The sequence below is a fragment of the Culicoides brevitarsis genome, chromosome 2 (assembly GCF_036172545.1).
Source record: "Culicoides brevitarsis isolate CSIRO-B50_1 chromosome 2, AGI_CSIRO_Cbre_v1, whole genome shotgun sequence".
NCBI lineage: Eukaryota > Metazoa > Arthropoda > Insecta > Diptera > Ceratopogonidae > Culicoides > Culicoides brevitarsis.
In genome coordinates, this window is record NC_087086.1 from 42,798,743 (window position 1) to 42,826,519 (window position 27,777).

The 27,777-nt window shown below is 28.9% G+C and overlaps 5 protein-coding genes across 5 annotated transcripts; 3 read left to right on the top strand and 2 right to left on the bottom strand.

The window, feature by feature from the left end:
• The first annotated feature begins 490 nt into the window (after positions 1–490).
• Positions 491–1,712, top strand: LOC134829208 (EGFR adapter protein-like). Its single transcript, XM_063842206.1, has 3 exons — positions 491–610; positions 682–1,456; positions 1,515–1,712. The coding sequence occupies exons 1-3, from the start codon at positions 510–512 to the stop codon at positions 1,710–1,712; spliced, it is 1,074 nt and encodes a 357-aa protein (XP_063698276.1). The 5' UTR covers positions 491–509.
• Positions 1,713–3,917: 2,205 nt separating this feature from the next.
• Positions 3,918–4,641, bottom strand: LOC134829209 (probable cytochrome P450 313a4). The gene is made up of 2 exons (XM_063842207.1): positions 4,152–4,641; positions 3,918–4,093 (listed from the first exon to the last, which is right to left on the bottom strand). The coding sequence occupies exons 1-2, from the start codon at positions 4,639–4,641 to the stop codon at positions 3,918–3,920; spliced, it is 666 nt and encodes a 221-aa protein (XP_063698277.1).
• Positions 4,642–14,900: 10,259 nt separating this feature from the next.
• LOC134829210 (EGFR adapter protein-like) lies at positions 14,901–22,745 on the top strand. Its single transcript, XM_063842208.1, has 6 exons — positions 14,901–14,967; positions 21,297–21,492; positions 21,694–21,799; positions 21,863–22,175; positions 22,249–22,514; positions 22,575–22,745. Exons 1-6 carry the CDS (start codon positions 14,901–14,903, stop codon positions 22,743–22,745), a joined length of 1,119 nt encoding a protein of 372 aa, XP_063698278.1.
• A 1,863-nt stretch (positions 22,746–24,608) lies between these two features.
• LOC134829212 (signal recognition particle 19 kDa protein) lies at positions 24,609–25,079 on the bottom strand. Its single transcript, XM_063842209.1, has one exon. It carries the CDS (start codon positions 25,077–25,079, stop codon positions 24,609–24,611), a length of 471 nt encoding a protein of 156 aa, XP_063698279.1.
• Positions 25,080–25,578: 499 nt separating this feature from the next.
• On the top strand, positions 25,579–27,204 carry LOC134830018 (terpene synthase). The gene is made up of 4 exons (XM_063843362.1): positions 25,579–25,795; positions 25,855–26,009; positions 26,070–26,578; positions 26,642–27,204. Exons 1-4 carry the CDS (start codon positions 25,715–25,717, stop codon positions 26,854–26,856), a joined length of 960 nt encoding a protein of 319 aa, XP_063699432.1. The 5' UTR covers positions 25,579–25,714; the 3' UTR covers positions 26,857–27,204.
• Positions 27,205–27,777: the final 573 nt, after the last annotated feature.

The following is a 27,777-nucleotide window of genomic DNA, read 5'->3' on the forward strand; positions in this document are numbered from 1 at the left end:
TCTACTTTATATGAGACTTATGAACACCAAAAAATTATATTTTTCTTCTAAAATATAAACGATTATTTTTAAATATTACAGAATCAACCTGAATTGATAATTATATTTTCTTTCCAGATAAACAAAGAGCGAAGATACAATAATTTGTACCTATATTAAAAATAAAACTTGATTAAATTTGTAACGCAATTAAAATGTGTCAAACAAGTGTATGGCGAGAGAATTTCACGTGAATCGTTCCTACATGATATAAAGTTTGAACAATACCCAAAAACAGAACAAAAAGGAAAGCAATAGACCAAAAAATATAAATAGAAAAACATCATAAACCTTTTAAACGAGCTCTTCCTGACAATATTTTGGGTCAACAGAGACGAATTATTATACTGTATATTTTGCCATAGATTGAAGCTGTAACAGTGCTCAGTACAACTTTATTGGATTGAGGGAAATCCCTCTGGGCTGAATAAATAAATAATCAGATTCTATATAGACTACCAAGTACGAGAATGGAGGAAGAAAAAGCACAAAATATCGCAAACATGAATGTCATTGAGACACCAAAGAAAACTAAAAGACCGGATACGTTGTATACTGGTCGAAAATATGTGTAAGTATATTATTTTATTTCAATACACTTAATATTTTTGATATATACATAATTGCAAAACATTTGTATAGCTGTGATGAAAATGTGAATCTTACACTAAAGTCAACAAGTTCTGAGGAAGGTCCTTCGCCAACTAACGCAAATATCCATCATCCAACAAAATTATTAACAAGTACGACAACATCCATTTCTGCTAATGGAACTGTTACGACAACGGCAACAAAAAAGTTCCTTGATAAACCGACTCTTGTAAAACGCCTTGCCCTTGGATTACTTCGATCGACGGATGAATATCGACCTCTCATGCAAAACAAATCTTCGCCTCCGTCGCCCACAAAAAATTTCTTTGACGACGAAGTCGACAACAAGAATCACAATAAAACCTTATATGATCTCAACAAGATAATTGCACACAAATTTGGAGATTCTTGTCGTCAAAGTCTCAACTCTGTTCATGCCGATGATACAAAACATTATGAAGTCCCTCAACAAAAAAATTTCTTGGATTTTGATAATCGGCGACGCAGTAAATTAATACAAAGAGAAACAAATAGCGCGTCGTCATCTCCCACAAAATTGCCAAGATTATTTGGGACAATCAAACGCACTGATAGTTTAAATGCTGTAGAAGAAAATGATTTAAGATCTGCTGCATGGTATCAAGAAGGCCTTCCTCGTGAAATATCGCTTGAAGTTTTGGCTCAACAGTCACCTGGCGCGTTTCTCGTTCGTCGAAGCACATCAAAAGTCGGTTGTTTTGCATTATCCGTGCGAACTCCAAGTCCTCCTGGACCAAAAGTTGCACATTATTTAATTCTCAGGACTTCAAGAGGGTATAAAATAAAGGTATAACATATGACAACAACAACAAAAAATAAATGATTAATTCAAATTACATTTTCAGGGCTTCACGAAAGAATTTTCAACTTTGCGTGCATTGATTACGCATCATTCTGTTATGCCAGAAATGCTGCCAGTTCCATTATCACTTCCTCGTCCCAAAAATATCCTTATGAAAAGTCGGAAGGAAGACGATTACAACAGTTACAACGACCTAAAAAAAATCATTTCAGAATTGAACATAGCTAATAACTTATCTTAAAACTTTTTACTTATTGTACAACAAATGAACCTGACGCTTCATTTAATTTTATTTTCCATTGTAATAAAGTAAGTTGAACACGAAAACTTTATAAATTAAATGAACGTGATTGTTAAACTATGTTACTAACAAAACTATAATTATATTTAAAAAAATTAATTATAAGGCAAACTAAAAACTTTCCATTCAAAAAAGTTCATTTATTTAATTATGTATAACATTAAAGTGAAAACTTACTGATAAAAAATGAATACACAGCACACAGAATTGTTAAGCATTGATAAATAAATGTCCGTGAAATACTGTTGAAATTTTAAGATTTTTTTTTTATTCGTAAAAATGTCAAAGGTAAGAATCGCTTATCTGTTTCACTGAATTTACTTATATTTCAACTGATTTAGAAAAAAATTATAAATTTAATTTGGAGATAACTTGAGAGTTTTTATTTTTCTATCATTCTTTTTTATAATTCTTTTTATCTTTACATTCAATTGTGAGTAGAATTTTTTTATTTACCTTTGTAGTTTGAGAAAAAAATGAGATCGAATGAGCTTTGAATTTGATCCATAATGAAACAAATTATTCTAAAACAATTGAATTGTGTTTTTCTAAATGTGTTGAAAACTTGAATAACTGCACATTGAGTAAAAGCGTGCAAGTCACTCCTTACAGAAACATTAAGTAGATTCAAACCAAATAAAATAAAGACATAAAAATCACATAATGTGAAAAGTTATTACGAGAAGTCTTCTTATGAAGTCTACTTGCATATGTGAAATGTTTCTTCTTTCATTGGGATGACTAAAATCAATTTTATTTTGGTAACGTAAGACACTGTAAGTAAGTTAGAACATGGCTTGCACATCGATGAAATCTTTCTTTTATATCAGAAAGTCATACAATCGTACATAGCGTAATAAAACTCATAAAAAATATAAAATGAAAATGTGGGAAAGTTTTTCGTTTCTTCATTTATTATTATCTTTCTTTCGTTCGTTTTTAGCTTCGTACTAAAGCTACTTTTCACAGTTTTTATATATTTTTATAGACACGTATCTCAAGAATTTCTTTATAGGATAACAAAAAAAAATCTTCCTTATCGAAGAAAGTGAAAAAACGTGCAGAATTTGTCACGTTTTGGCAGAGGTGATGTAAAACGATGAAAAGTCTTGTGGTATTAGTGGTGAAAAGAACATAAAAACGAAGAAAATTCATGTCATGACGCAATTCTACTTTGGTTGTATCTCAATCGGAAAATTTGTTTGTGATGTTCGACATGGGATAGTGAAATCCGATACTAAATCAAACTCAAATTGATAAAAAAAAATAAAGATTGCATTATTTCCAATTTTAGTTTGATTTGGAAATAGTAGGCTAATAGAATAAGGAAGTCGAAAGGAAAACAATAAACAAATTAATTCAAGATTGATTTTCCGCCTTATTACTTTCGTTTCGTAAGTTGAGAGTAAAAGAAAATAAAAAAGAACGAATACATTTCGTTTTTCAAATTTTAGTGTTTCATTTTTAACAACAAAACACTTTGCGGGTCATATTTTAACGAATTTTACCATTAATGAAAGATGTGTCAATATTTGTTCAACTGTCATTTCTCTAACTTAATTATCTGTACTTAATTTTTGTTTTTATAATAGAAAATTAACCAAAAACATATTTGAAGACTTTAATTCATTAACTAATTTATTCGTCTTCAGTAGAGTATTTTTTTCTTAATTTACATTGATAATTTATTTTGGCGCTAAATAATTTACCATTAACACACTTTTAGTTTCGTTTCCATTTCTCTGATGTTGAAAAATTATGTTACTCACCCTCTAATGCGACTTCATTGTTGTTGTTTTTCTCCATTCCACGAGAAATGAAACAAATTATTTATGAAAAGTATGGTTTGTTGTGTAAATATTTATCGTTGAGAGGCACTAAATGTTTCACGCAAACAAAAAATTTAAAGCACGGAATGAAGAACTTAAAGAACAATGATAATGATGGTAAAATATTGTTGTCTACCCTCGTCATTATCGAATCGATGAAAATAAGTGCGTGTGTGTGACGGCAAATGTCGTTTCGTGAAAAAAAAAAGTGTCGGAGCATGAAATATGATAAAATTAAGGACAAAGGCAAAATATTTTCTTATCATCGGTTTATCAGTTATTGTATCTTTGTGCTATATATTTACGAGCTTTAAACTTAAACGTGTTCATCTTTCGTTCTCTTGCTCAATTGTACCATGAATCCATTTGTGATTTTCAATGTTATGCTTAGTTTGAACACAAGGTCGTTCATTTTTAACGGCGTTGAAAATTTGTATTGTCGCAGAATATGAGCCAATCCAACTTTTAGGGAAGTTAAAGCATATCTACCTCCTGTTTTGAGAAAAAGGAAAATCTAAATTGAATTCAAAAGAATAAATAAAACACTTGCCAATACAATTTCGGTTGCCTGCTGTAAATGGTAAGAAGGCGAAAATATGTCTTTTTGCAATATTTTCAGGACTGAAGTGTTCAGGATTGAATTGAAGACAATCGTCTCCCCATAATTCTTTATCTCTGTGAAGTTTAAAAATATTCAAAACCAAAATGGTATCTTTCGGAAAAACGTAGTCTCCGACATCGAGATCCGACATATTTTGTCGTGCCGAAACAGGAATCGGAGGGAAAAGACGCATTGTTTCTTTTATAACCATGTCCAAATATGTGAGTTTTTTTATGTTTTCGGGAGTTAGTTCCATTTTTTCGTCTGGAAACTTTTTTATAAGCTCATCAAAACATTTTTCTTGAATCTCTGGATGCATTGCAAGTGCTAAGAGACAATATCCTAAAGCAGATGCTGTTGTTTCGAAACCTCCAACAAGAATATTTGTTAGATTTTCAATGATTTGTATATCACTCAAGTGTTTGCCATTCACTTTCATTGTTACCAACTTATCTAATACATTATTAGATTTTTCAATATCGTCATTTTCTAAAATCTCAGAGCGTTTTGCCGTAATGAATTTTTGTAATGATGAATAGATTGCGTGCCGAATTTGCCTGTCTCGTTTGTACAATCTAGTCATTTTATAAATCAAACCTAAATGAAGGAGAGCATTAATAATGCGCTGACAAACAATATCCTCGAGTCTGCAATAAATAAAAAAAGAAGTAAAATATACTTGAAATGAATTTAATTAACCAACTCTTCTAACTCATGTGATCCAAAGTCACCGTCAATTACTTCGTTAAAAATTGTTTCGCTAATTGAAGCAAAAATAGCCTTTGAAATCACTTCATGTATATCAAATGGCTTTTGATTAATATACTTTTCCAACTCATTCGTTATAAATTTGTAATTTTTATCAAACGTAGGAATGAGACCATTGATAACTTGTTGATTAAAAGTGCAATTCAAGCCTTTTCGTAATGGTCGCCAAAAGTTAACTACATACATAGATTAAATCAATGAAATTATTGATATATGAAAATTGAATTTACAATGTTCTCACATTTGGATGAAGTTAATCCGTAATTCAGATCCAAAAAATCAAAAATATATGGTCTATCAAAGCACGACTTGTTAGTCAAAATAAGCTTCAATATATCAGCATCATTTGTCACAATTACCAATCGATGCAGTACAAAAAATTTGATGGTTTTTTCAGTACAAACTTCATAACAAAGAGATTCAATATCTGAAAGATTAAAAAAAAATATAAGAAAATCTATTCAAATTTTGAAAGAATGTTTTTACCTGTTATTTTATTTGTCATTAAGATGTATTTGCATCCGATAAAAGGAATTTCGGGAGGTCCGCCAATCTTTCTCAGACGAAAACTTAAATAAAGCCTTTTTACTTCAATTAGAAATAAAAATATTAGAGACGTAAAAATAATGAATTCAAGAAGCATGTTTTTATAGATGTTACTATAACGAGTTGCAATTGATCAATGAAACGTATATCTACGAAAACCTAAATAAGAATCTTTTGTATAAAAAATGCATCCGAACAATTTCTGACGTAATTTTACTATGTTATCTGTTTGTTTGTGTGTGTATAAAATTATTCACTGATTGTAATAACTATTACCGCAAGCAATGACAATCAAATTATTTGATATAAGGTTTGAAACATTAAACATAGTATACTTTGAAAAATAATACTTTTAAATAATTTTTAAAAAAACATTTAGAACAAACTTAACTTCTCTTAAATGTTTGCATTCCTAATGATATATATAGTAAATTCAAGTAAGTTGGAAATAATCACGATTTGTCCTTCATCGTTTAAAATTCTGTTAACAATTGCAAAATAAATATTTTTTTCTGCTTACACACACTAACGATTTAAAAATTTACATACATGTAACTTGATCTTCCTGCTATCCTTTACCTGTTAAAAATTAATTATTAGGTGCGTTTGTAATATTAAATCAGAGAGATAACAAATATAAATAATAAATATATTATTAAAAAATCAACATAATAAAAACACTTGTTGCATAAAAAATGTTCCTATTTTATGAGTACTTTTATTTGTTGAGAAAATTTATTAACGAATTATTTGTTAATTTTTAAAATCTATATAGGTAAATATAACATTTGTGGGATATTTCTTTACTTATAGAAATATTCATGTTTATAGCTAATTAGCAGGATGAAAAACATTACCTTTTTAACATACAAAGTACTCTGTTTCATTTACCAATTAATATTCGTGCTTCGTAAAATTCAAATTAAACAACAAAAAAATAAAAATGAGAAATTTATGGCAAAAAAGTTATGACTTTTGACAAACAAGGAGTAGGTAAAACAATTAAATTGTTTTGGTGTGTGTCTGTGTGCGGTTTTATGAATTTATTCTAAATGTTTATTTTGTATTCGTCATGAAATATGCTGTTAAAGTGTTGGTAATGGAAACTTTGAAAAGACAAATTTAAATTGCTAATCAATCATAGGATGAAGAAATCGGAAAAATATTATATTAACAACGTAATTTGCAATTCCTCTTTTTTCTTATCTTCTGCATAAGAAATTTCTTTTCTGCTTTGTTTATATGGCAAACAGCTTTTTTCATATTATTATTTATGATTATTTTTTTCAGTTTTTTTATCAAACGTCTGTCATGTCAGGTAACGGAAGGAAATTGTTTTGCATTAATTTTCCCTATTCCAGATGTTTTTATAAAATATTTTTCTTCGAGCTTTACACAAATATTGATTTTTTTTTTATTTAAATCTTCGACACAACTAAATATTCTGAATATATTTTGCCTTGTTTTTCGATTGAGATAAAAAATAAGTTTTCCATAAAAGCAGCAGGTAAATAAAAAATATGAAATAAATTGTTAAATCAACAGAAAATAGAGATTTTGCGAATGTGAGTATGAATATTTTATCTATACTATGTATGTATGTGCCAAGTAAATAATTTATTTTTATTTTTTTATCGCAATTGAGGGAGAGAAAAACTAATTCGTAGACAATTAACAACAAGATGAGATTTCAAGCCATTTACATTTGCATCATACATCATGATTTCGCTCAATAAGAAATGTTTTGTTGTCAATTGAAAAATAATTTTTAAAATACTCAATAATTTTCGTTTCTAACGATTTAATAAAAGAAAACAGTTCATAAAAATCCTCCTAAAGCGATAAAAAAAGAAATGTAATTTAACCATGCGGTGTTTAAAAATTAAAAATAATAGTCAAACTTTTACCTATCTATCTCGAAAGAATTTGCATCAATATAAACGAACTATGTTTTCCAAAACTCAGATTCATACTCAATATAGTAAGTTTATGCATGTCATTTACTGACTCAATTATTTCTGTAACTAACATTAATTTTACCCTTTTTGCTTTTATTTCATGCTAAACACAAATTTGCGCCTCTAAATTAAAATTGACATTTGATATTGTTCCAAGATAGAATATCTGATTTCACTTCATAAATGGGATCCTTTTGTGAGAAAACATTGATTCTGAATTAATCTCCATTATCTTTAATGTTTCTTCCCTTTTAAAAGCATATAAGGGAGCATGCAAGAAGACAATCGAACGATTGAGGACAAGAAAGCTTGTACAATAGTTGTATTCGACCTTTCTACTCAACTTAAAATTAACACATATTAAGAAATATGGATTTATCCCTTTTATTTTCTGTTCCAATTTTGTGGTTCAAAAAAAAATTAATTATTTTTACCAAACTTTAACGCTTAAGCTTTGTACTATTACTTATACTTGAATCTTTATATTAAGGTACCAAATCACAAAATAAACACATAAAATGAATCAAATAGTACCCTTCAACGTAAGAAAGTGTTTTATAAGATAAGAATACAAAAAAAAGAACGAAGAAATTAAAACAGCAAATTTTATTATCTCTTCTAATTTATGCTAATAACTAAATTGAAGTATTTAAAGAAAAATATTTTTAGCGGAATTAGCATAAAATTTGTATAATTTATTTTTTTTATACATTTTTGATCTGCTTACATTCCTAAATGCCATATGTCAGCAACGAAGTAACAAACATGTTATTCTATTTTATTTTTATTACGTTTTATCTTTCTTGGTGTGCCTTTAAACTATTTGCTCGAAATTTGTTCATTCACTTGTTGTGATGATAGTTTGAATAATTTTGAAACAACTTTGTTCCTTTAGCGTTTCTTTTTTTTCACAAAAAATATGTATAAAATTAACACATAAATGATTGTTATTTCCTTGATTTACATTCAAATGATTAGTAATTTCTTTGTGTGTGGGACTGTTATCAAGAAGGAAGAGGAAACTTAAAGCAAAACTTTTACAAATATAATGAAAGATATTTTTGGTTTTGATATCAAAAGATTTATGATATATTCAGTAATTGAATTTCTGTTCGGAATTGATTAAACATCAAACAATGAAACTTAATTATATTACTTGAATGCGTTTAACAACACAAATATTTGTTAAATAGATTGTCTTTTTGTTATTGTTATCTGATCCCAATGTAAGCATTTAAATATGTGGTAATGAAATGAGAAAAATATAATGTCTTCATTTGTTTTTTTGATTTTCATCGAAAATAAATTATTTTGATCAATAAATAATAAATACAAATATCAACAACTTACCGATTTGATTTTTTTTTTATTTTCGTCGACACTTGAATCCAGAAAAGAGATTGCGATGATCTTCAATCATTCTCATCCACGCAAAACTGTCACATCCTTGCTGTTCTGACAGATTTATGGATCAGTGTCAAGTGTCAATCATTATTCTTTTATTTTCTAATTTTTTTAGTACTTTATTTTATTACATTCAATACTGACTGACAAAAACACGAAGAGAAAAACAAAGATTTTTTATCACACTTTTTATTGCATTTTCTTGACCCAAAAAGAAAGTCCCCTATAAGTAATTTGGCTGAAGAAGGACCGTCATTAATAATATCGATCAAACAGTTTTTGTTGATTTTTTTTTTACAATATGAAGTGACTTACGATAAATGTAGGGAAAACCATTAACATGATTGGGATTACATACCAAAGGCAATAACAAAAGTTATCAATAAAAACCTTCTTTTCTTTACTTTAGACGTCAGGCATTCAAACAGTCAGTTTCTTTAAAAAAACTTTTATTCCTTTAAGAGTAAACAATGCTTCAAACAAAAAAAAAAAACGATTATTTTATTATTTTATATTGTAGGTAATTAAAATATCAAATTCATTATTACTCTGGCAATTATTATAATTAGTAGAGAAGAACTATTTTCAACTTGTTATCTATCGTACATACTTTATCTTAGGTTACGAAAATAATAATTTTTACGCAATTAGCTCATATTTTTTTAATTGGAAAACTTTTAATAAAGCTATAAGTAGAAAAAAAAATTTCAAGTAATAAATCATATAATGAGTAATCATTTTCAGAATGTTGCAATAAAAAAAATCATGCTTCAGAAATCAAACTTTAGCTTTATTCATTTTTCATCTTCTTGTATAATGAGAATGAATTAAAAAAAGAATTTGTTCCCCAAAAATTCTAATATCGAAGAGTAATAAATTTCAACATGATTTCACTCAAAGTTCTTAAAACTTACAAGCACCTTAAACACAAATACATAATACTATGTATAAGTTATGGATACTTATTACTTATTCGAAGGGGACAATAACAGGACATTTCTTTCAGATTATTTATTGAAGCATTTTTTTTTTTGCAAAGAATATGATCATCTTATTATTATTTTATTATTTACTATTTACATAATGAAAAGTTTTTATTTAGTTTTTCATTTTATTCAAAAATGTGACATCACCGAAATATCTTTTTGAAAAGTTGGTAACAGAAGACGAACGACTGTAAAGAAACAGATAAAGACAACAAATCAGAATCGGGAGGATAGAAAAAAAAATTAAAATTACTTTTTTTTATGCAAGAATGGATATTTATTAAAAATAAGTCCAAACTACAATTCATCATTTTTTTATATGGACAACGTATTTATTTTATTTTGTAAATCATAGAGTCGTATCATTTCACCAATATGTTCCTAATTTTATATTTGCGTCTTCGTCGTTTACAAAATCTCAACTCTCAGTAACACAACGTTGTTGCAAAAATGAGGAAATTAAATTTCTCCAGAGGATAAACAGTAGAAAAGCAGTGTCTGTATACAGTAATCGAGTATGTATATTCCGTTGTTCATTTTTGCTTTTCTATACATTGCGTTTATAAAATTTTTCTGACAGAAGATAAACCTTCTATAAATGTACATATAGGTAAAAAGTAATCCCATTTCAAAGAACTTGTAACCGTGAAAATAATTTTTCTGTTATTTGGGGCCTCATTGATAAAAAAGATGTGCAATGTTTTTATAACAAAGTAAACAAGACACAATAATATGGCACTGATTTAATTTGATGATAACCTAAATATTCACATACTTTTCTTTTCATATGAATGTCATGTCTTACTTTTCTCGTTTGTTGTTTGTTCCTGTTTTATTATTATTAGTATGATTTTACAAGTTGTATCTTCATCGTTGTATTTTTATTGTTGGATGATAACTGAAAAAAAATCTTACAAAAAGAGCGGAAAAGAACAAAAATGCCTCGTTATCATCACGTGAATAGGCCTCTTGTTCTTATTTTTCTGAATCCTTTATACTACATGCTCTTTTTTAGCCAACTTGAGGTTTTATATTACCTTTATATCATCGTATGAAGCGGTAAAATGCAACTATTTTACTGTCCCTAAGAGCTAATTTGTTAAGGATATATGAGTGATGCCACAATTTTATTACACTTTTGTGAAATGATTAAAAGGAAAACATAGAAAATAGGACGATAAAAATGTAAGAGAAACTGTGTCAACAAGAAAGCTATCGAATGAAGGGATGAAAAATAAGTAAATCAAAAGCGATCGTTGCCCTGTGACTGATAATTTTAAATCCCAACTCTGTCAATATATAAGTCGAAACATTTCAAGTGTTCATTTGTTATTCTCTACTTCTTCATTTTCTTGTTTCATCATGGATGAGTTCATACAAGCCACTTAACACAAATACAAAGACAGTCTCAAATATGTAGACAGTCATTAGCGTATATTGTCGTTGCTTCGTTGCATATTATAACGTTGACTTAGGTTTACCGGTACAACAAATTCGTTATTCACTTTAGTGTTTAATTTTAAGTCAAACTGATCGGACGAAAAACATAGAGATCGGGCTCTTATAAAACAAAAAATATTAAAGTAAAAAAAAACATATAAAAAATAATTTATTATTGTTTCGTGAGTAAACGGTTTATATGTTTATTTATTAAATAAGATGAGATTTTAGAAAGAAAGACACGACGAAGGATAATTAATGAGAGAAATATGTACACCTGGTCAAGAGATTGGTTTTAATCATTTTGTTACTTCTCTTTCTCGTTGTTACACGAGTGTTATAAATGTTGTGTTGTTTAGAGGGAGAAAAAATGCAGAGGCAAAAGAAGATTATAATGATATGCTCCTAATAGTATTAAAATAGTGCGTGTGGCGGTAAATTATTTTATAAACCTCAAAGGGAGAAAAAAATTAATTAGTTTGCTTCTCTTGTGTATTCTCTGATATATTTAAAAGAGAGTAAGAAATACACGTAAAAGTAGATTACATGCGTGGTCACTTCATAAGCAAAAAAGAAATATTTGTGAAAAGGTGAATGTCAGCCATTGGAATTTTAATAGAAACATACAAAAAAAAGTTACATGTGTCCATCATCAGCAGTAAAGGTCGTTGTACGTTCGCAATTCACATTCCAAAATCCAAAAGAGAAATAAAAAATAATTCATTGCAAGAAACGAAACATTAATTTAAAGCGGAATTGCCATATGTTACAACAAGAAAACAACAGAAGCAGCAACGACTGATCTCAATTTTCTCATCAAAAGAATTGGATGAAGTAAAATAATATTCAAATCAAAGTAAATTGATATAAAACATCACAAAAGGTGTATCAGGCACAAAATTAGCTGTTGCTTGTTGACGAACCAGCCAAAAGAAGGTAAGAAAGTTATCTATAAATATATAAAGCAAAAATGAATATAGAGAAATATGCAAAATTATAATAGTAATCGTGTTTATAAACCGGAATTGAATTAAAAAGTGCATCTATGCGGGATCATTATATGAAAAAAAAGAAATATTTGCTTATTGAGAGAACGTGGGTGTGCACGATTGTCTGTGAAAATAAAATATTAAAAGGAAAATGGGCTGCGAAATAATTCAAATTTTGATTTTTATTTTACAAGAATCTTTGAATTTCTGTTAATTACTTCACTTATATTTTTCATATCTGATTCACAATTTTGACTCAAACAAAAATTCAAAATTATTTCACCTGACAAGTCAATTCACTTCTCAATGGTTTATCAAGCAATTCGAATACATTCACACGATGAGCAAAACCTAAATCTCTTGTTCACAATAAAAATCTATCACACGTAAAATTGAATTCCGACTCAAGCAGGCAATGTTTCTTATGTACTTTGATACATTTTTAGTGTCTTATCTCAGATCTAGATACCGATAAAAATTTAAATTTTATTCAAAATTGTCTGCGACAATTTCATTCATGGAAAGATATCGAAAAACAAATTCTTTATAGATTGAAATCTCTTGATTTGCTTTATATTATTTTGTGAAATGGGACCATCACAGGATTTATCTTTCGATTACGACACGACATGCTTTCAAAATATTCAAACGTTATTGTTATTATTACTAAAACAGAAGTCGTGTATCGATATTCAAATTTTTGTATTTGTATCATTTCGGCAATTTTTTCTTCTTTCATACATATCAGATAGCACATAGCATAACCAGTGCTTTCAATTGAATTGAAAAAAAAAATTATATTAAATTGTCAAATCGAAGTGAAAACATTTCTAATAAGTCTTTCGTAACTTCAATACATTAGTTTTGCAAAAACAAAAAACAAATTCTTGTTACGTTCAATTAAAAACCAAAGTATTTTTTATCTTGTAGATTTATGACGACAAGTTCAACAGCAAACGATTATGATTGATAATTTACTTTGAATCTGAACTGAAACCTCATAATTGGAATCTTAACATTAAACCACAAAAAAATTATTTTTCATTATAACTGATTATGATTACAAAGTTGCATGTTTATACAAAAACTTCATATACATAGGTTTATTTTTAGTTTTTTTTTATTCCAAATAATTAACAGAAAATCCATTAAATATTTTACGCTGCTTATGATGACAATAAGTGCAACAAAAATCGATCGTAAAGATTTCGTGTAAAATGTCTCTTGCTGCGACAGTTTGATCTTTATCAAAAATCTGCAGCTTCAAAAACTTCTTATGCGAAATTCAATGTCTGCTGAATAAGAAAGAAATAATGCCATAAATAAAATATTATTAGAACCAGTTTTAATTAATTTACTTCTTCTTTCAATTCAACATCATACTGAAATGAAATTCTTTTCTTTCTTCCGTAAGTATTAGTGATAGTTTGTAAAAATATTTTAAATGTTAACTCACTTCATATGACCGAAGAAATTACTTTAAGGCTATTATCGAGTTCTTTGGTATTTTGTTTTGTTCGTTATTTTGTTTTTTCGTGGACTATCTATCATTTTGTTTTAAACGTGATACAAAAAAAAAACAGGAAATTATTACCGCTAAAAGGATGTAGTCGACCCACAAAACGAACAGCAAACATGGTAATGTTATCCATGATATTTATATGTTTGATCATGACACGACCTTTAATTAAATACTCATCAGTTCGTTTTTATGACAAAACTTGAACATTCAAGTAAATCCCCTTATTAAAAAAAAATTTGTAACAATGCATTTCACCGTTCCGAAACTACATGAACGACGTACAACGTTGATAATTTTTTTTGGGTTATTTTTTTCGCACAAAACGAAGAAGACGTATGCATATAGCCCACAAAGCATGCAATGTACAACGATACCTTTTTTATGTATTTTTTTTAAATTAATTTTTTATGCATTATTCAATATTACAACAGAAAATGCATTGTTTTGAGAGCGCGCAATACTTTTTGCTTGTCATCGTTACCTTGTATATATCATCTCTCCTTTTTGAATTTTTATTTATTTTTTGCCAAAGTTTTTGGACATTGGCGGGTGAAAGTTTCCAAGCGCATGTTTTTATGTTACTTACATGCATATATCTTTCTTTCACAATTTTATTATGTGACGTGCTTCGATATTTTTTTTTCATTTTCGGGCCGGGCATTCAGTTATATTAGGGAGAAGGTACGGCAAAAAGTCATAAAATTAAATTTAATAAAAATAAAAGAACTGAAATTTAATGTCATGTTTTTGCGTTTTTCTTGCTTACAAATTGTATTTATTATAGGTATTTATCATCAATAGATGGTTTGACTTCAATCACTAACATGAAATACTTCATCTCTTTAGTATAAATATATTCAAAACATTATTTTGATTTGCTTGTTCCTTGCAACTGTGCCTTGCAATACGCTTGACCATCATAAATATATTTTGATTGTCAATTCTATCGATAATTATTATAATAAAATATACTTTATACTGATATCAGTGCAATTTTTTATAAGATAATGAAAGAAGAAGAGACAAAAATACCTAAGGCAATTTATATTGTATTGTATATTTAATATTAACATGCACTGTATACAATGGTTTACTTGCAAAAAGAAAATTACTTTTTGAAAATTGGTTTGGACTCATTGATCTCGCAATCCAGTAAGAATTGCTTCTCATTGTAGCGTGTGCGGTTATCATTAACTGTAAAAATAATCTTTATAATAATGATGACAAAAATTTTTTTTATCTTTAATATTTACAAGACATGAATTAAACCTTTTTTACGATAGTATGATGAAAATTACGAGAAAAAATTAATGATTTCATGCAAAAAGTGTCTTCGACTCATCAACAGAAAATATGCACAAAACAAGATCTTGAAAAGCGACTTAAAAGGTGTGAATGCACCTTAATTCTACACATTGTACCTACACTTAAGTGTTTTTGTGTACTGTCGACAAAAACAACGTTAAGTAATTTAGCTATTTGTTGTTGATCGTCATTTTTTTATGATTAAATATTACGTATGAAATTTAAACAGAAGAATATCTGATCGTTGAACCGTATTTTCTCTTCATTTTCATCAAGCAAAACATCGTCCTCGACTTTCAGTGAATAGACAAACAGAAGCAAAGCCCTTTTTCTCACATAACATAATACATGAAATTATTAATTCTCTCCTCGATATAACTTTTTTTATTTATTATTTTTTTTCGTTTTTTTCATTTTTGAATGAATGCAACATTACATCATTGTCTAAAAAAAAATTATAATTACTTACAGACATAATTAACACTTTTGATGATATTCACTAAATATGCACTTTACTCTTCTTCATTTGTTACCTATACTGCTAAAGGAGAAGTAAAGTTACACAAAAAAAATAAATCTTGATGCATGAAAAGTTGAGTAACATATTTTGAATGCATATTTATATGGAAAGACAAAAAACAGGCGCTCCCTTGCAACTGGCTTGTTTCTATAAATTTTACAATATTTTAATGGCATTTTTTCAACTGTTTCAAAATACCTAGATTCACAAATTTATTGTTTTTATACACTCATAAAGTAAAGTCAGTTGGTCGTTATATCACTTTATATAACTAATGGAAGTTGTTGTAGTTGCAATATAGTCTTCGAGTCAACGGCAACATTCCATCTATTGATATTAATATGCATTATGCAGATATACATATACAAAGTGAACGGAATCAAGTGAATTTTAATCTCGTATATGTTAGGTTAACGTTTTCTAAGACTCACAGCAAAGTAGACAAAACACAAAAAGTTGTAATTTATATTGCAAGAGAAAAATGACAAATAACTGCACTAAATCTTGCATTAACTTGTCTTAAGTATGTTCCGGCGAGCGATGCAAGTTATTTTCAGATGGAGATTAAACACATACACACACACACACACACACATATACTCTGCCAAGCAAGCAAGGCACGAAAAAATACTTTAACTTATTACATTATTACTTCAGCAGCAACAGTAACGACTAAGAGTAGAGTAGAAAAGTGTGTCTATAAAATCGAGATATTTTATATATGTGCGCCACTTCATGTTTGTTCCTGTTCAACACTTTTTTCTCGATTCCTACCGTTTTTAGAAGAAGAAAAAGAAACAAAAAATACTGTGCAAACTTTTATGTGAATTGTTTTTAGTGTTAAAGTTTTACGTTTACGGAGAAGAAAAAGAAAATTGAGTGTTTCATCGTAGTTTTAATAAGTCTGAAAATCAACGAAAGATGCTCTAATAGTTCCTATACACTAAAAATACGAAAAAGATTAAAAATATGTCTGAAGGTCAACAATTGCTACAGACCAAAAGTTAAATATTTTCCGAAAATGTTCATGACATTTTAGGAAAATAACAATGTTGGGTTTCAATAAAATGAATTTCAATAGTACTTACATTGACAAAATTTTGCACTCTGTTTAATTAACCGAACATTTTATACTCATTTGTACGGAATTTCAACTGAACAACTAATGATTACAAAGCTTCGTCATTTTCAACATGCACTGCCATCGCAAGCGTCATTAACGATTGGTTTTACTTTTAATTAAAGACTACACGTAGTTCATTTTCATACATAGAGTTAATTCAATTTTGGTCCTGATGAATACTATTTGAAATAAATCCTTTGCAGTTTGTAGTTTAGAAGGAAAAAGAGTAAGTTTATTTTGGCATTTTATTTACTTCATTTCGTATAGCATTTTGTAAAAATCTTCTATTTTCTACAAAGTTATCAAGTCCAGTTGCAGAAATTTTTCTAATATCATTCATTTTCTAATAGTTAAATTACCAAAAGATCAAATAACTCATTATACATATAATAATATATAAGACCTAACTAATATTCAATATTGAAAATATAAATTTGTCTAATGTTGAGTCGCAAATCAATCAAATACTTAATGAAAGAATGACTATTGCGTTATAAAAAAAATAGCAAAAGTTTCATAAAAATAAACGAAATAGATCTCAAATGTTGATATACTAAATGAAAAGAGGAAAAAATGAAAAAGCAGGCATCACAAGAAAACTTTTCTTCTTCTTATGATGATGATGATAAGTGTTGAGAATCGTAAATGAAAGGGAACGAAAAAAGAACAATTCAGCTTTTCTGACCAGTTTTTTTTTTGTGTGAAACAATAAAGATAATAAAACCGAAAGGAACATACCCTTTTTCTCACACACATTGCCTCACGCATAAAAAAGCGTGAAGAATATCCGCCTTCATGGTTGCTATCTGGGAACAACCATCTCGTTAACCAATAATTTACAAGATTATTAGACAAAATTACGAGTAATGGTCTCGATTTGATCTAACATGCTCATACTTTTCGTTCTTTGTAACGAGCTTATTTTCGTCCTTTGAATGTCATGATATTTTTGTGCAGAGATATTTCATTTGAAATGACCAAGAGGGTTGACTTATAGCATCATCAGCAATTCTCGCCAGATGACGATTTGTCGATTAAAAACTTGATTTAACTAAAAATATACAAATACCTACTGTTATTTCCTTGCCTTTGCTTTATTTCCTTCATTCATTCATCTATTTTTATGGACTCGATTTTGCCATATGGCTTACGTTGATGCTGAAGTTCGTCGAAGATGTAATAGGAGAGTCTTGTAAAGTGAGTTTCACAATTTCGTTTTATTTGTGGCAGTTCTCCCCTTTTTTATTAGGCATCATTTACCACGCAAGCAGTTTTTTATCCCGCACATCTGTTTATATTTTTCTTCTGTGAAGGAAGGTGAAGGTCGAGTACCTGACATGGCAAAACAACGACATGATGATGGTAATGTTCTTATCCTCCAAATTGTTTTGTTTGTTTATTTTTGTATTTGTTTAAGTTTATACAATAAATTTCTATGATAAGCAAAAAAGCTCTTATCATCACTCGACTCTCGTGAGTTGCGTGCCTCAATAAAAGTTTGTTTGGAAATATACAAATTAAAATTCATATCGCATACTTTCCGCACACTTACAGACAATTTAGAGAGGAGACATGAGAAACATGTCGACTCTGTGATGTATTGATTTCTTATTATTTTGATCTAAATGAAGACATAGTGAAATAGTTTATGTAAAAGAACTTTTTAGAACACTTTAAAATCTTGTTATTCGAAAAAATGACATGTTGTATAATTCAGACAGATTTTTCATATCCAATATGCATAAATTCAATATATATTTGTATATCTCAATATTAGGTTAATTTTCTTTTGAATGGTTTTCCATATTTTATAACACGTCGTCGATTGTTTCTTATTGGATTTATGTAAATGAATTTCATTCTAAATTGTAATTTTTGCAGTTTTTAATTTTTAACATTTATAAAGAGATATATAATAAATGAAAACCAAGGCAGACAGAATAAGTAAGCTAAATACAATCGTATCATGATGTCGCGTACAACTATTGTTGTCATATTATGTTTTGTGGTTTCCTTACTCATTTACATATCAATGGTGTTTGCGGATGAGTTTTATTGTGATTCAGATGAAGATTGCTTATTATTGTTGTCCAAACTATTAAATAGAAATAAAATTTATTGCACTTGCAAGGATTCTTATATACCAAGGTGATTTTGTACAAATTTCAGACGATATCAGCGAAACTCAATATTTATGTGCAAAGCTGTAATTTAATATGTAACACAAAAGACATCAAGACTTTTGATACCTGTCACATTTTTCTTGATAAAAAAAAGGGTAAAACTTTATGAATTTAATATTAAAGTATTCTATATTACGCCAAATAAAGTAAGATTTATTTCATGGTGACAACTCAATCCTTCTACTTTTTTCTGTCGTTCATACGAAAATTTTCTCTCAAAATTTACTGAAAAAAAAAAACTTTATTCGTTTCACAATTTTAAATTTCGAAGCAAAAAGACTACCTATCAGACAACTTTTTTACTATAGGTAAGCTGATTCTTTTTCTGAAAATAGTTGTAAAACTTCAACCTTTTGTTTCCATTAAAACATTTATTTCTGTGTATCCAGTTTTTTCAAACCATAAAGAAATTGCTCTTATTTACTTTTCCATCAAACATCTACTGCAACATAGTTCAACTTAATCAAGTGAAAAAACAAATCCTTTTTACCATTACACATAAAAAACATTCAAAACATAGACTTATTTGTTTTACTTTACATTACCATGATTAACTTACACAGCAAATTTGATTTTTAAAGCATATTCTGTACAAATGTAGTACAACAATTTTTTTGTTAAAATGCACTGAAATAAAACATAAATAAGTAAATTAAAGATTCATAAAATAGTGTAAAAATTTGTCGATGTCTACAAAATCATATGATTTTTAATAACATCTTTCTTACATATAATGGCTTGCTTGTGACAAATATAAAATAGAATTTAAGATAAAAAAAAAGAATTTGATTCTAAAAAAGTGCTTAAAATAGCAAATTTCTGTCTCAAAGAGCTATTTCATGATCTTTGAAAAAATCTACACTTCCAACATTTATAAGGGAATTCAATAAATAATAATAAATGATAAAATTCATTGATAATAATAGTTAATTCTATTTTAATTCGGATTCATTGAAATTAACTCTTTGACAATTTTAACATATTTTTTCATAAATTTGCTTCATTTTGTTTAATGTCAATATTCAAATGAAATCATAAAGAAATGCAAACAAGTCACCTTTTCAACTTTCAATATTCTTCAAAATTGCTTTTACAAGTGAGTATAATTCATGCATTAAATTTTGATAAAAGAAAAAGATGCTGTTTTTTTAATATATCATTTTTAGCATATTTCATTTTATCACAAAAGCAAACTTTTGCCGTGCAAGGATATAAAGAAAAAAGCATTGAAGCAAAGAAAATTTGTTAGAGAAGTTTTTTCAATTCATCCCGTTTTTCTTTTATTTTATTTTTATTTTTTGTTTGTAAACACAAAAAAATAGTTTTTTTTTTTCATATTCAGAACGTATGAAGGAAAAACATTTTTCACCGCATTATTTTATACCATTGTACAACTATGAGGTTAATTGTGTGTAAGAAAAGTAGCTTTAATATTATTTTGCGATTAGTTTTTTGTTTTTGTCTAATTTTTTTTGTTTTACGCCGCCTGCTCACATTGTGTTCGTGAATGCATTTTATGTCTTTGTCGTCTATCGAAGGGGAAACTTCTTGAGTCTCTTTAGTCAATAAATCATAAATCTGTCACAAACAGCACTTTTTCAACATAAATCAATGTAAAGATGAAATAGACTAGAATTATGAATCACTTCAATCTTGTTATGTTACTATTAAATTTGAGGAAATTGAAATAGAGACGATTCTTTCATGTTTATCGAAAAAAAAACTGCAATATAATATCATTGTGGTTAAAAATTTTCACTTTACATCCTAATCTAATCACATATGTTTTGAAATGTCTTCATTCGAGTGCCTCAGAGTATTAAAAAAGACATGAATGTATGTAACTTCAGAGGCCACATCTATATATCAGCTGACAGACCGTTTCATTGAATTCAAGATTCAATTTTTGTCCTTTCTTTTTTTTTTTTTTTTTTGATGTGTATTTCATACGAAATGATGACATATTTTACATGTTACTTATTTTAGACATATAAAACATAAATTTTGTTTATTAATATACGAATAGTTTTAACAGAAACACGTTGCTTGGAGTTATATGTTTTTCTACACATTAATTTATATTTATACGAACATAGGATTCAGTTCATAACATCTTTGAGATGGTTTTTTGTGGTTATACAAAAACAGATGCTGGAGGCTCTTAATTGACAAAGTTACGTTGTTTTTTGTGTCCATGCTATGTTTATGTGATAAATTACAAAAGAATTATCATTATTTATGTAAAAAGGACTGTAACAAAAACTGGGAATTTTGTTCATAAATTTATCAATGAATTTACTCTTGTACATGAATTTAATTGCGAAAATGTCATTTTGTCTTGTATTTACAGAAACTGTGAAAAAACGCGTCAAAATTGACATGATAATGCAAACTGATAGAATGAGAATTGAATCAAAACCAACAACAATCCATCATCAATTATCCCTTGTGCCCAAAAATAATGGAGTTGATAGTTCGACGCAAAATCATACGAGAGCCATAAATATATTTCAAAACAGCAGAATCAGTCACAATAAAAGTATAAGGTATATATGTTTCTTTTATTCTTATAACTTACGATATGTATATTGTTTCAAAATGCAACTCAAAATTCACTCACGTTAGACTATTATTTTATTATAAATATTAAGTACTCAAAAAAAACATGTACAACATTTTATTTCAAAATAATTATGCCTAATATGGTAATGTTATAATATTTTTTTTTTCTTTTTGTCAACTAACAGCAGTGATGATGACTTAAACCGTATAGAATCAGCATCATCGGAGTCTGATGAAAACGCCATAGAATTGAAAAATACCTGTAGAAGATTGATGGAAAAACCGCCTTTGGTAATTTTGCCAAATCTTGTTCATACATTGTTAATGAAAATTTCGGTTGATTTATCAATACAGGTTAAACGCTTGACAATGGGATTATTACGGGCTGCCGAAGATCGAAGTCCTCTTGTTCATACATCGTCAATGACAACTTCCGTTCCTTATTCACAAGACGGTTACGTGAACGAAGGAGTTATTTGTGATCCAGAGAGAATTATTGCAACAACATTTGGAGATTCGTGTCGTGATACGTTGAATCAATTTACTACAAACGAGAATGAAAAAACAAAGGCGGTAACACAGCAATATGGTCTAAATTCTAATAATAGCAAGCAAACAGGAGAAAAAAATGAATTGGAATTTAAAAGAAATTTTCACGATATTCATGGTAACCCATCTTTTATATCTATTTAACTTCTTCATAACTTAACTATATTTTGATTTTTTCCATACACATATAGTTCATCATTACCCTGTTGTACCTATTCGTAATGATAGTTTGAGCCTTTTTGAACAAAATGAATTAAAAGGAGCATCATGGTTTCAAGCGGGAATTCCTCGTGAAATCTCATTAGAAGTTCTTTCTCGACAGCCGCCAGGTGCTTTTTTGGTTCGCCAAAGCACTACAAAATTTGGATGTTTTGCATTATCGTTGAGGGTTCCTCCGCCAGCGCCTAAAGTTGCTCATTATCTAATTCTTCGAACTATTAGAGGATACAAAATTAAGGTAAAAATATTCATATTGATAGAAACGATTTTTTTGTCTAATTTTCATAAATTTTCACAGGGCTTTACGAAGGAATTTACTTCGTTAACAGCACTTATCACACATCATTCAGTTATGCCAGAATTACTTCCTGTGCCATTATCCCTTCCTCGTAACTACATGAATGTCAGCAAGCAAAATGGAGATTTTGAATATGGTGACATAAGAAATGTGATGAAAAAGAGCAATTAATATAAAATTGAAAAATATCATTACAACTAATGATGAATATATTATTTATTTTATGCAAATTAGTAAGAAAAAAATTGTGATTCTATTTCAATGAAAATCAATAATTCTCAAAAATAAAACTTTTAATATATCGACTAGTCAAATATCTGTAGCAAATAAAAAATTAAAAAAAAAATAAAGTTTTTTTAAAATTTATTTATTTGTTCTTCATTGTATTCCTCTTAATGTAAAGACAATACAATTGCACAAAATAATTTGAATTTATGTTTTTATTTTATTTTTAAATTTTCAGGAAGGATATCAAATATCTCAAGATTATATTTAAGAGATATTTTAATTGTTATATGGACCCATTTTTGTGGGTAAACTCATGAGAGCTTTAAACGTCAATATACTTGAATTTTTAACTTTACAATTATGCTTTGTCATTTAGAACCTTCAGTAAAATGTTCAGAAGTGCAAAATTTTATACAAAAGTTTACTTTCAATATTTTGTTAAAATTTAAGTTTGAATGAAGTAACATTGTCAAATCTGCTGCATAAGACTTTCTTTTCAAAAAAAAAACAAAAACAGAGTAGCCAAATATTTACGGAAGCCAACAAGAATTTCTAAACAAACTTTTCGTGACTTTTTGTATAAAGCTTCATGATACTCGTTCTGTAATTCAGTTGCGATCCAACTTTTCTGCTAAAAAGTATTCTAATTCATTAAAATTGAAGGAATATACGATGAAGGGAATTATTGTGTTAACAACCTTAGCATGCGTTGTTCTTGTTATAGGTAAGTAGTTGAAAGTCTTGTATGAGCTCTCTGATTCGATGCGAGTTCGTTGCAGGTACAGTTAATAGTGCCTGGATCGGAAATGCTGATGAAGAGACAAGAATTTGTCGATCTGTATGCGATAAATGTGGATGTAAGGGTTTCAGTTGTGGCGAAGAATGTTTGTGCGAATGTCACGAGAAAAAACTTGGAGATAAATGTGAATCTTTTGAATATTTCAACTATTTGCTTCTAACAATACTATATATCTTTTAGACATGGCATGCATTACGAACGCACGAAGCGTTAGTCCATTGAACGAAATGGATTACGATATTATTGTTCAAGGTCCGCACGGAAATGACAGAATTTCCCGCAGTGTTTTAACACGTGAAATTAATCCTGAGGAAGTATTTCCATCGGATCATGTCTTCCAATTTGCTGATGGTGAAGAAAATGTAGCTGAAGCACAAAATAACGAAGATGATAAAGTTGCAGTAGCAGCTGCTAATGATCACAACATCAATCGTGGATGGGATGTTGTTAAAACACTTAAAATTAGTCCTGTATTGTCTGCACCATCAACACCTGAATTCAAAGTTTTAGATCACGATGAACTTCAAAATGCAGTTAAAACTCATTGGGATGATGTTCAAAAACGTTTTAGAGATCACAATTGGGGTAATTTAGGGAGTTTACCAACACATACATTGGGATCTGTTGCCCTTCCAAAAGTCGCTCTCGCAGCAGGCGCTCTTCCAAAAGCTGCTCTCGCTGCAAGTACTCTTCCGAAAGTAGCTGCTGTTGCCGCTCCAAAGCTAGCTGCTGCGACGATTGCTGCTCCAAAAATGGCATCAGTCGCTGCTCTTCCAAATCTTGCTGCTGTTAAGCTTCCTAATTTACCATCTCATGAGGCCCTTAAACTTCCCGATCACTCAGAACGCTTGAAGGAAATCCAAGATTTCATGAATAGACCTGTTGAGCTACGAAAACAATTGACAATCAAAACAGATTAAGAACAACTTTTTGATTCCATTTTTTGATTTATTCACAGAAAAATTCTTAAGGAATATATTTATTAAAAACAAAACTGATTATTTCATTTATCGTCGCTTGTTCTTGCTCTTATTTTTTTGCGAAACTCCTGTAGATGATGACGAAGTAGTTGGTTGGGCAGCAGCGTCATTTGGTCGATTCTGTCGAGATTTCAATTGAGGAATTGACTTTCCCAAATAGAGCAACACACTGTCTCTCGTTGCAAACTCCTCTTTGATTGGTTGACCGTCGTCGTTTTTGATCTGAACTCGAATTCGACCACGACATTGAAGTTCTTTGCTTCGTTCACGTGGATAAAGTTTATTTTCTACCAAAAATTGCAAGCCAGTTACGCCGAGAACATCTTTAATCTCTTGATAACTTGGATTGTCGACAGCATTTTCTTTCGCAACTTTTCGTCCCTCTTGACGAGATTTTTTACTATTGATATAAGCAGGATAAATGCAAATCCAACGTTCACGATCGCTATGTTTCTTGTTGGCGTCAAATTGAGTTAACGGAATTGGAGCAGAAGCCATGGTTTTTATGAGACTTTATCAGAAAAATTACAATTTCACTATTTTTTGTAATTTTATTAAACCAAAATATGTAAGACGTTTGACACGTTAAATGAATGTAGTGAAAAATGGAACGATACTGGAAGTAATGCGAATATAAGAAACCAGATTTGCTTAAGCATCAGCTATAATTTTCTTCAAATTAAAAAGTCTCTAAAATTTCTTTCGATTTCAAAATAAGAAAAATGTAGAAACTTTAACAATATTTTGTTCAAAATTACAATCATTAATATGTTCTCGTATAACAATTTGAGTTCTAAAAATGTTTGAAAATTTTTTTTATTTTTTGAAATTTCACTTCTTTTAACTCGAAAAAAATTTTCAAATAAATTATTTTTTGCTAAATCCCATGTAAATTCAGTTGTTTTAAAATTTTTGAGAGCACAAAAGTAAATTGACAGCCATTGCTGTTCGTTTTAACACATGTTCCATTATGTATTTAGTATAATGAAAAATGAAACAAACATTTTGTATTTCTGTTCTAAGAAGACCGCAGCAAAAATAGTATTGATTTTGCATCAATTGTGAAGAGATTAATTTAAATAACTTAGCAGCTCTCAACGACGAATCTGAACAAGAAAAAAACAATCTGCACGATGGCTCCCTTTAATGTTGACGAGTTTAATGAAATCCTCGATAAGTGTCGAGATAAGTCATCGCAAAAGGAACAAGATGAGGTAAGTTCTATTTTCTCATACGCAAAGAAAATTCATAAAATATAAATTTCTGTTTTTAGATACTTCTATTACCTTTTGTTTACATTCAACAAATTCCAGGCAAGCAAATACGTAAACAATTGGCGCTGGCATTCAATCATTGGCTAAAAATACCCATTGAAAAATTACAGGCCATCAGCGAAATTGTTCAAATGCTACATAATTCAAGTTTATTGTAAGTACTTGAATGTTGTTCATTCGATGTTTCTAACACACTAACAAACACATTTTAAAGGATTGACGATATCGAGGACAATTCTCTCCTTCGTAGAGGAATTCCAGTTGCGCATTCCATATATGGCGTAGCATCGACAATCAGTGCTGCAAATTATGTATTATTTCTTGCTCTTGAAAAAGTTCTTCAATTAGGACATCCTGAGGCTACGCACGTGTACAACGAACAGATTCTTGAGTTGCATCGTGGGCAAGGAATGGAAATATATTGGCGCGATAATTTTCAATGCCCATCAGAAGCCGAATATAAATTAATGACAATAAGAAAAACTGGAGGATTATTCATGCTTGCCATTCGTCTTATGCAACTTTTCAGTGATAATAAGAAGGATTTTACACGTCTAACTGCTATTTTGGGACTCTATTTTCAAATTCGAGATGATTATTGTAATTTAAGTCTTAAAGAGTACTCTGAGAATAAGAGCTTTTGCGAAGATCTTACAGAGGGAAAATTCAGTTTTCCCATCATACATGGAATCAAAAACGAAGGAGCGGATCATCAAGTCTTGCGTGAGCTTTTTAACTCTTTGAATCGAAATATATTTTAAAAAAAATAATAATACTAATTTTCAGATATTTTGAGGCAACGAACTCGTGATGTCGAAGTTAAACGATACTGCATTGGACTGTTGGAGAAACTTGGCAGTTTCAAATATACACAAGAGGTATTAGAGGAGTTAGATAAACAAGCTCGGAAAGAAGTTCAACTTTTAGGTCCCAATCCAATCATGGAGAACTTGCTTAATGATCTCCTAAGTTGGAAGAACTCTGAAACTAATGATAAATAAACGAGATGACGTACTTATTTAAAAAAGGCCGTAAAAAGAAACTTATTCAATACCTATTTATTTTAGTTTAAATTTCGTTGTATAACTTATAAATTGATAATCGTTTTTCCTTTTAAAAAATGTTGAATTTAAACCATTCTTCAAACATTCAAGTTTTAACTTATAAAAAAAATCGAATGATCTCAATTCATTTCGGTATTAAATAAATTAATACTTATAAAAAATTACTTAAATATTAGAAAAATAGCAAGAAATGAAAAAAAATATTCAATAAAACTTTCCTCAAAACATTAACATATCTTAAAAATATTATGCTTCAATTCATTACCAAAACCATATCTCGAAGAAAATCGAAGGAAAAAGTGATTGACAATAAACTATCTTAGAAAATTTTTAATCTTCAGGTAGCAAAGTTACGAATTAAATAAAATATTACATCTTATAAAATATGTCGTGAACAAATTTGCATTTTCTTGTAAAATATAAATAAACATAAAAAAAATCTCTTGTTTTTTTTTTTTTTTTTTTTTTGATTTGAACAAACAGAAAAGAAGAGAAGTTTTTCTCATTTTGACTAAAAGTTACTAAAGTTACTCACTCTAAAATTTACATCTAATCAGTCATGACTGACCGACATTTCGCCGCAAAAATAATTTTGCATTTGTTGTTCAACAGCTGTCGCAGTAGATATTAGCTCAATCTACAAATAGAAAACGTGAGTTATTCGTACTTACGTGTTTAGAAATGGTTCGGAAAGGTGCATTTGAGTAGCTGCGGAAAACTGGTTTCAAGACACCAACAAGTAAAGTTGCAAATGTAAGCCGGTTGGTTTTCTTATAAAAAGGTATTTTTGCAGGCAAGTGGTAAGTGTTCTTTGCTTGACTAATTTACCTCATATTTTGTTCAAACATACCCATAAAG

Excerpts from the sequence above, each read along its gene's own strand:
- LOC134829212 (XM_063842209.1), bottom strand. The coding sequence starts at position 25,079 with ATGGCTTCTGCTCCAATTCCGTTAACTCAATTTGACGCCAACAAGAAA.
- LOC134829209 (XM_063842207.1), bottom strand. The coding sequence starts at position 4,641 with ATGAAAGTGAATGGCAAACACTTGAGTGATATACAAATCATTGAAAAT. Across the intron at positions 4,094-4,151 it reads AGGCAACCGAAATTGTATTG|GAGGTAGATATGCTTTAACT; the intron begins GCAAGTGTTTTA and ends TTCTCAAAACAG.
- LOC134830018 (XM_063843362.1), top strand. The coding sequence starts at position 25,715 with ATGGCTCCCTTTAATGTTGACGAGTTTAATGAAATCCTCGATAAGTGT. Across the intron at positions 26,010-26,069 it reads CTACATAATTCAAGTTTATT|GATTGACGATATCGAGGACA; the intron begins GTAAGTACTTGA and ends CACATTTTAAAG. Across the intron at positions 26,579-26,641 it reads AGCGGATCATCAAGTCTTGC|ATATTTTGAGGCAACGAACT; the intron begins GTGAGCTTTTTA and ends ACTAATTTTCAG.
- LOC134829210 (XM_063842208.1), top strand. The coding sequence starts at position 14,901 with ATGGTTTACTTGCAAAAAGAAAATTACTTTTTGAAAATTGGTTTGGAC. Across the intron at positions 14,968-21,296 it reads CTCATTGATCTCGCAATCCA|AAACTGTGAAAAAACGCGTC; the intron begins GTAAGAATTGCT and ends TTGTATTTACAG. Across the intron at positions 22,515-22,574 it reads TTAGAGGATACAAAATTAAG|GGCTTTACGAAGGAATTTAC; the intron begins GTAAAAATATTC and ends AAATTTTCACAG.
- LOC134829208 (XM_063842206.1), top strand. The coding sequence starts at position 510 with ATGGAGGAAGAAAAAGCACAAAATATCGCAAACATGAATGTCATTGAG. Across the intron at positions 611-681 it reads TATACTGGTCGAAAATATGT|CTGTGATGAAAATGTGAATC; the intron begins GTAAGTATATTA and ends ACATTTGTATAG. Across the intron at positions 1,457-1,514 it reads CAAGAGGGTATAAAATAAAG|GGCTTCACGAAAGAATTTTC; the intron begins GTATAACATATG and ends TTACATTTTCAG.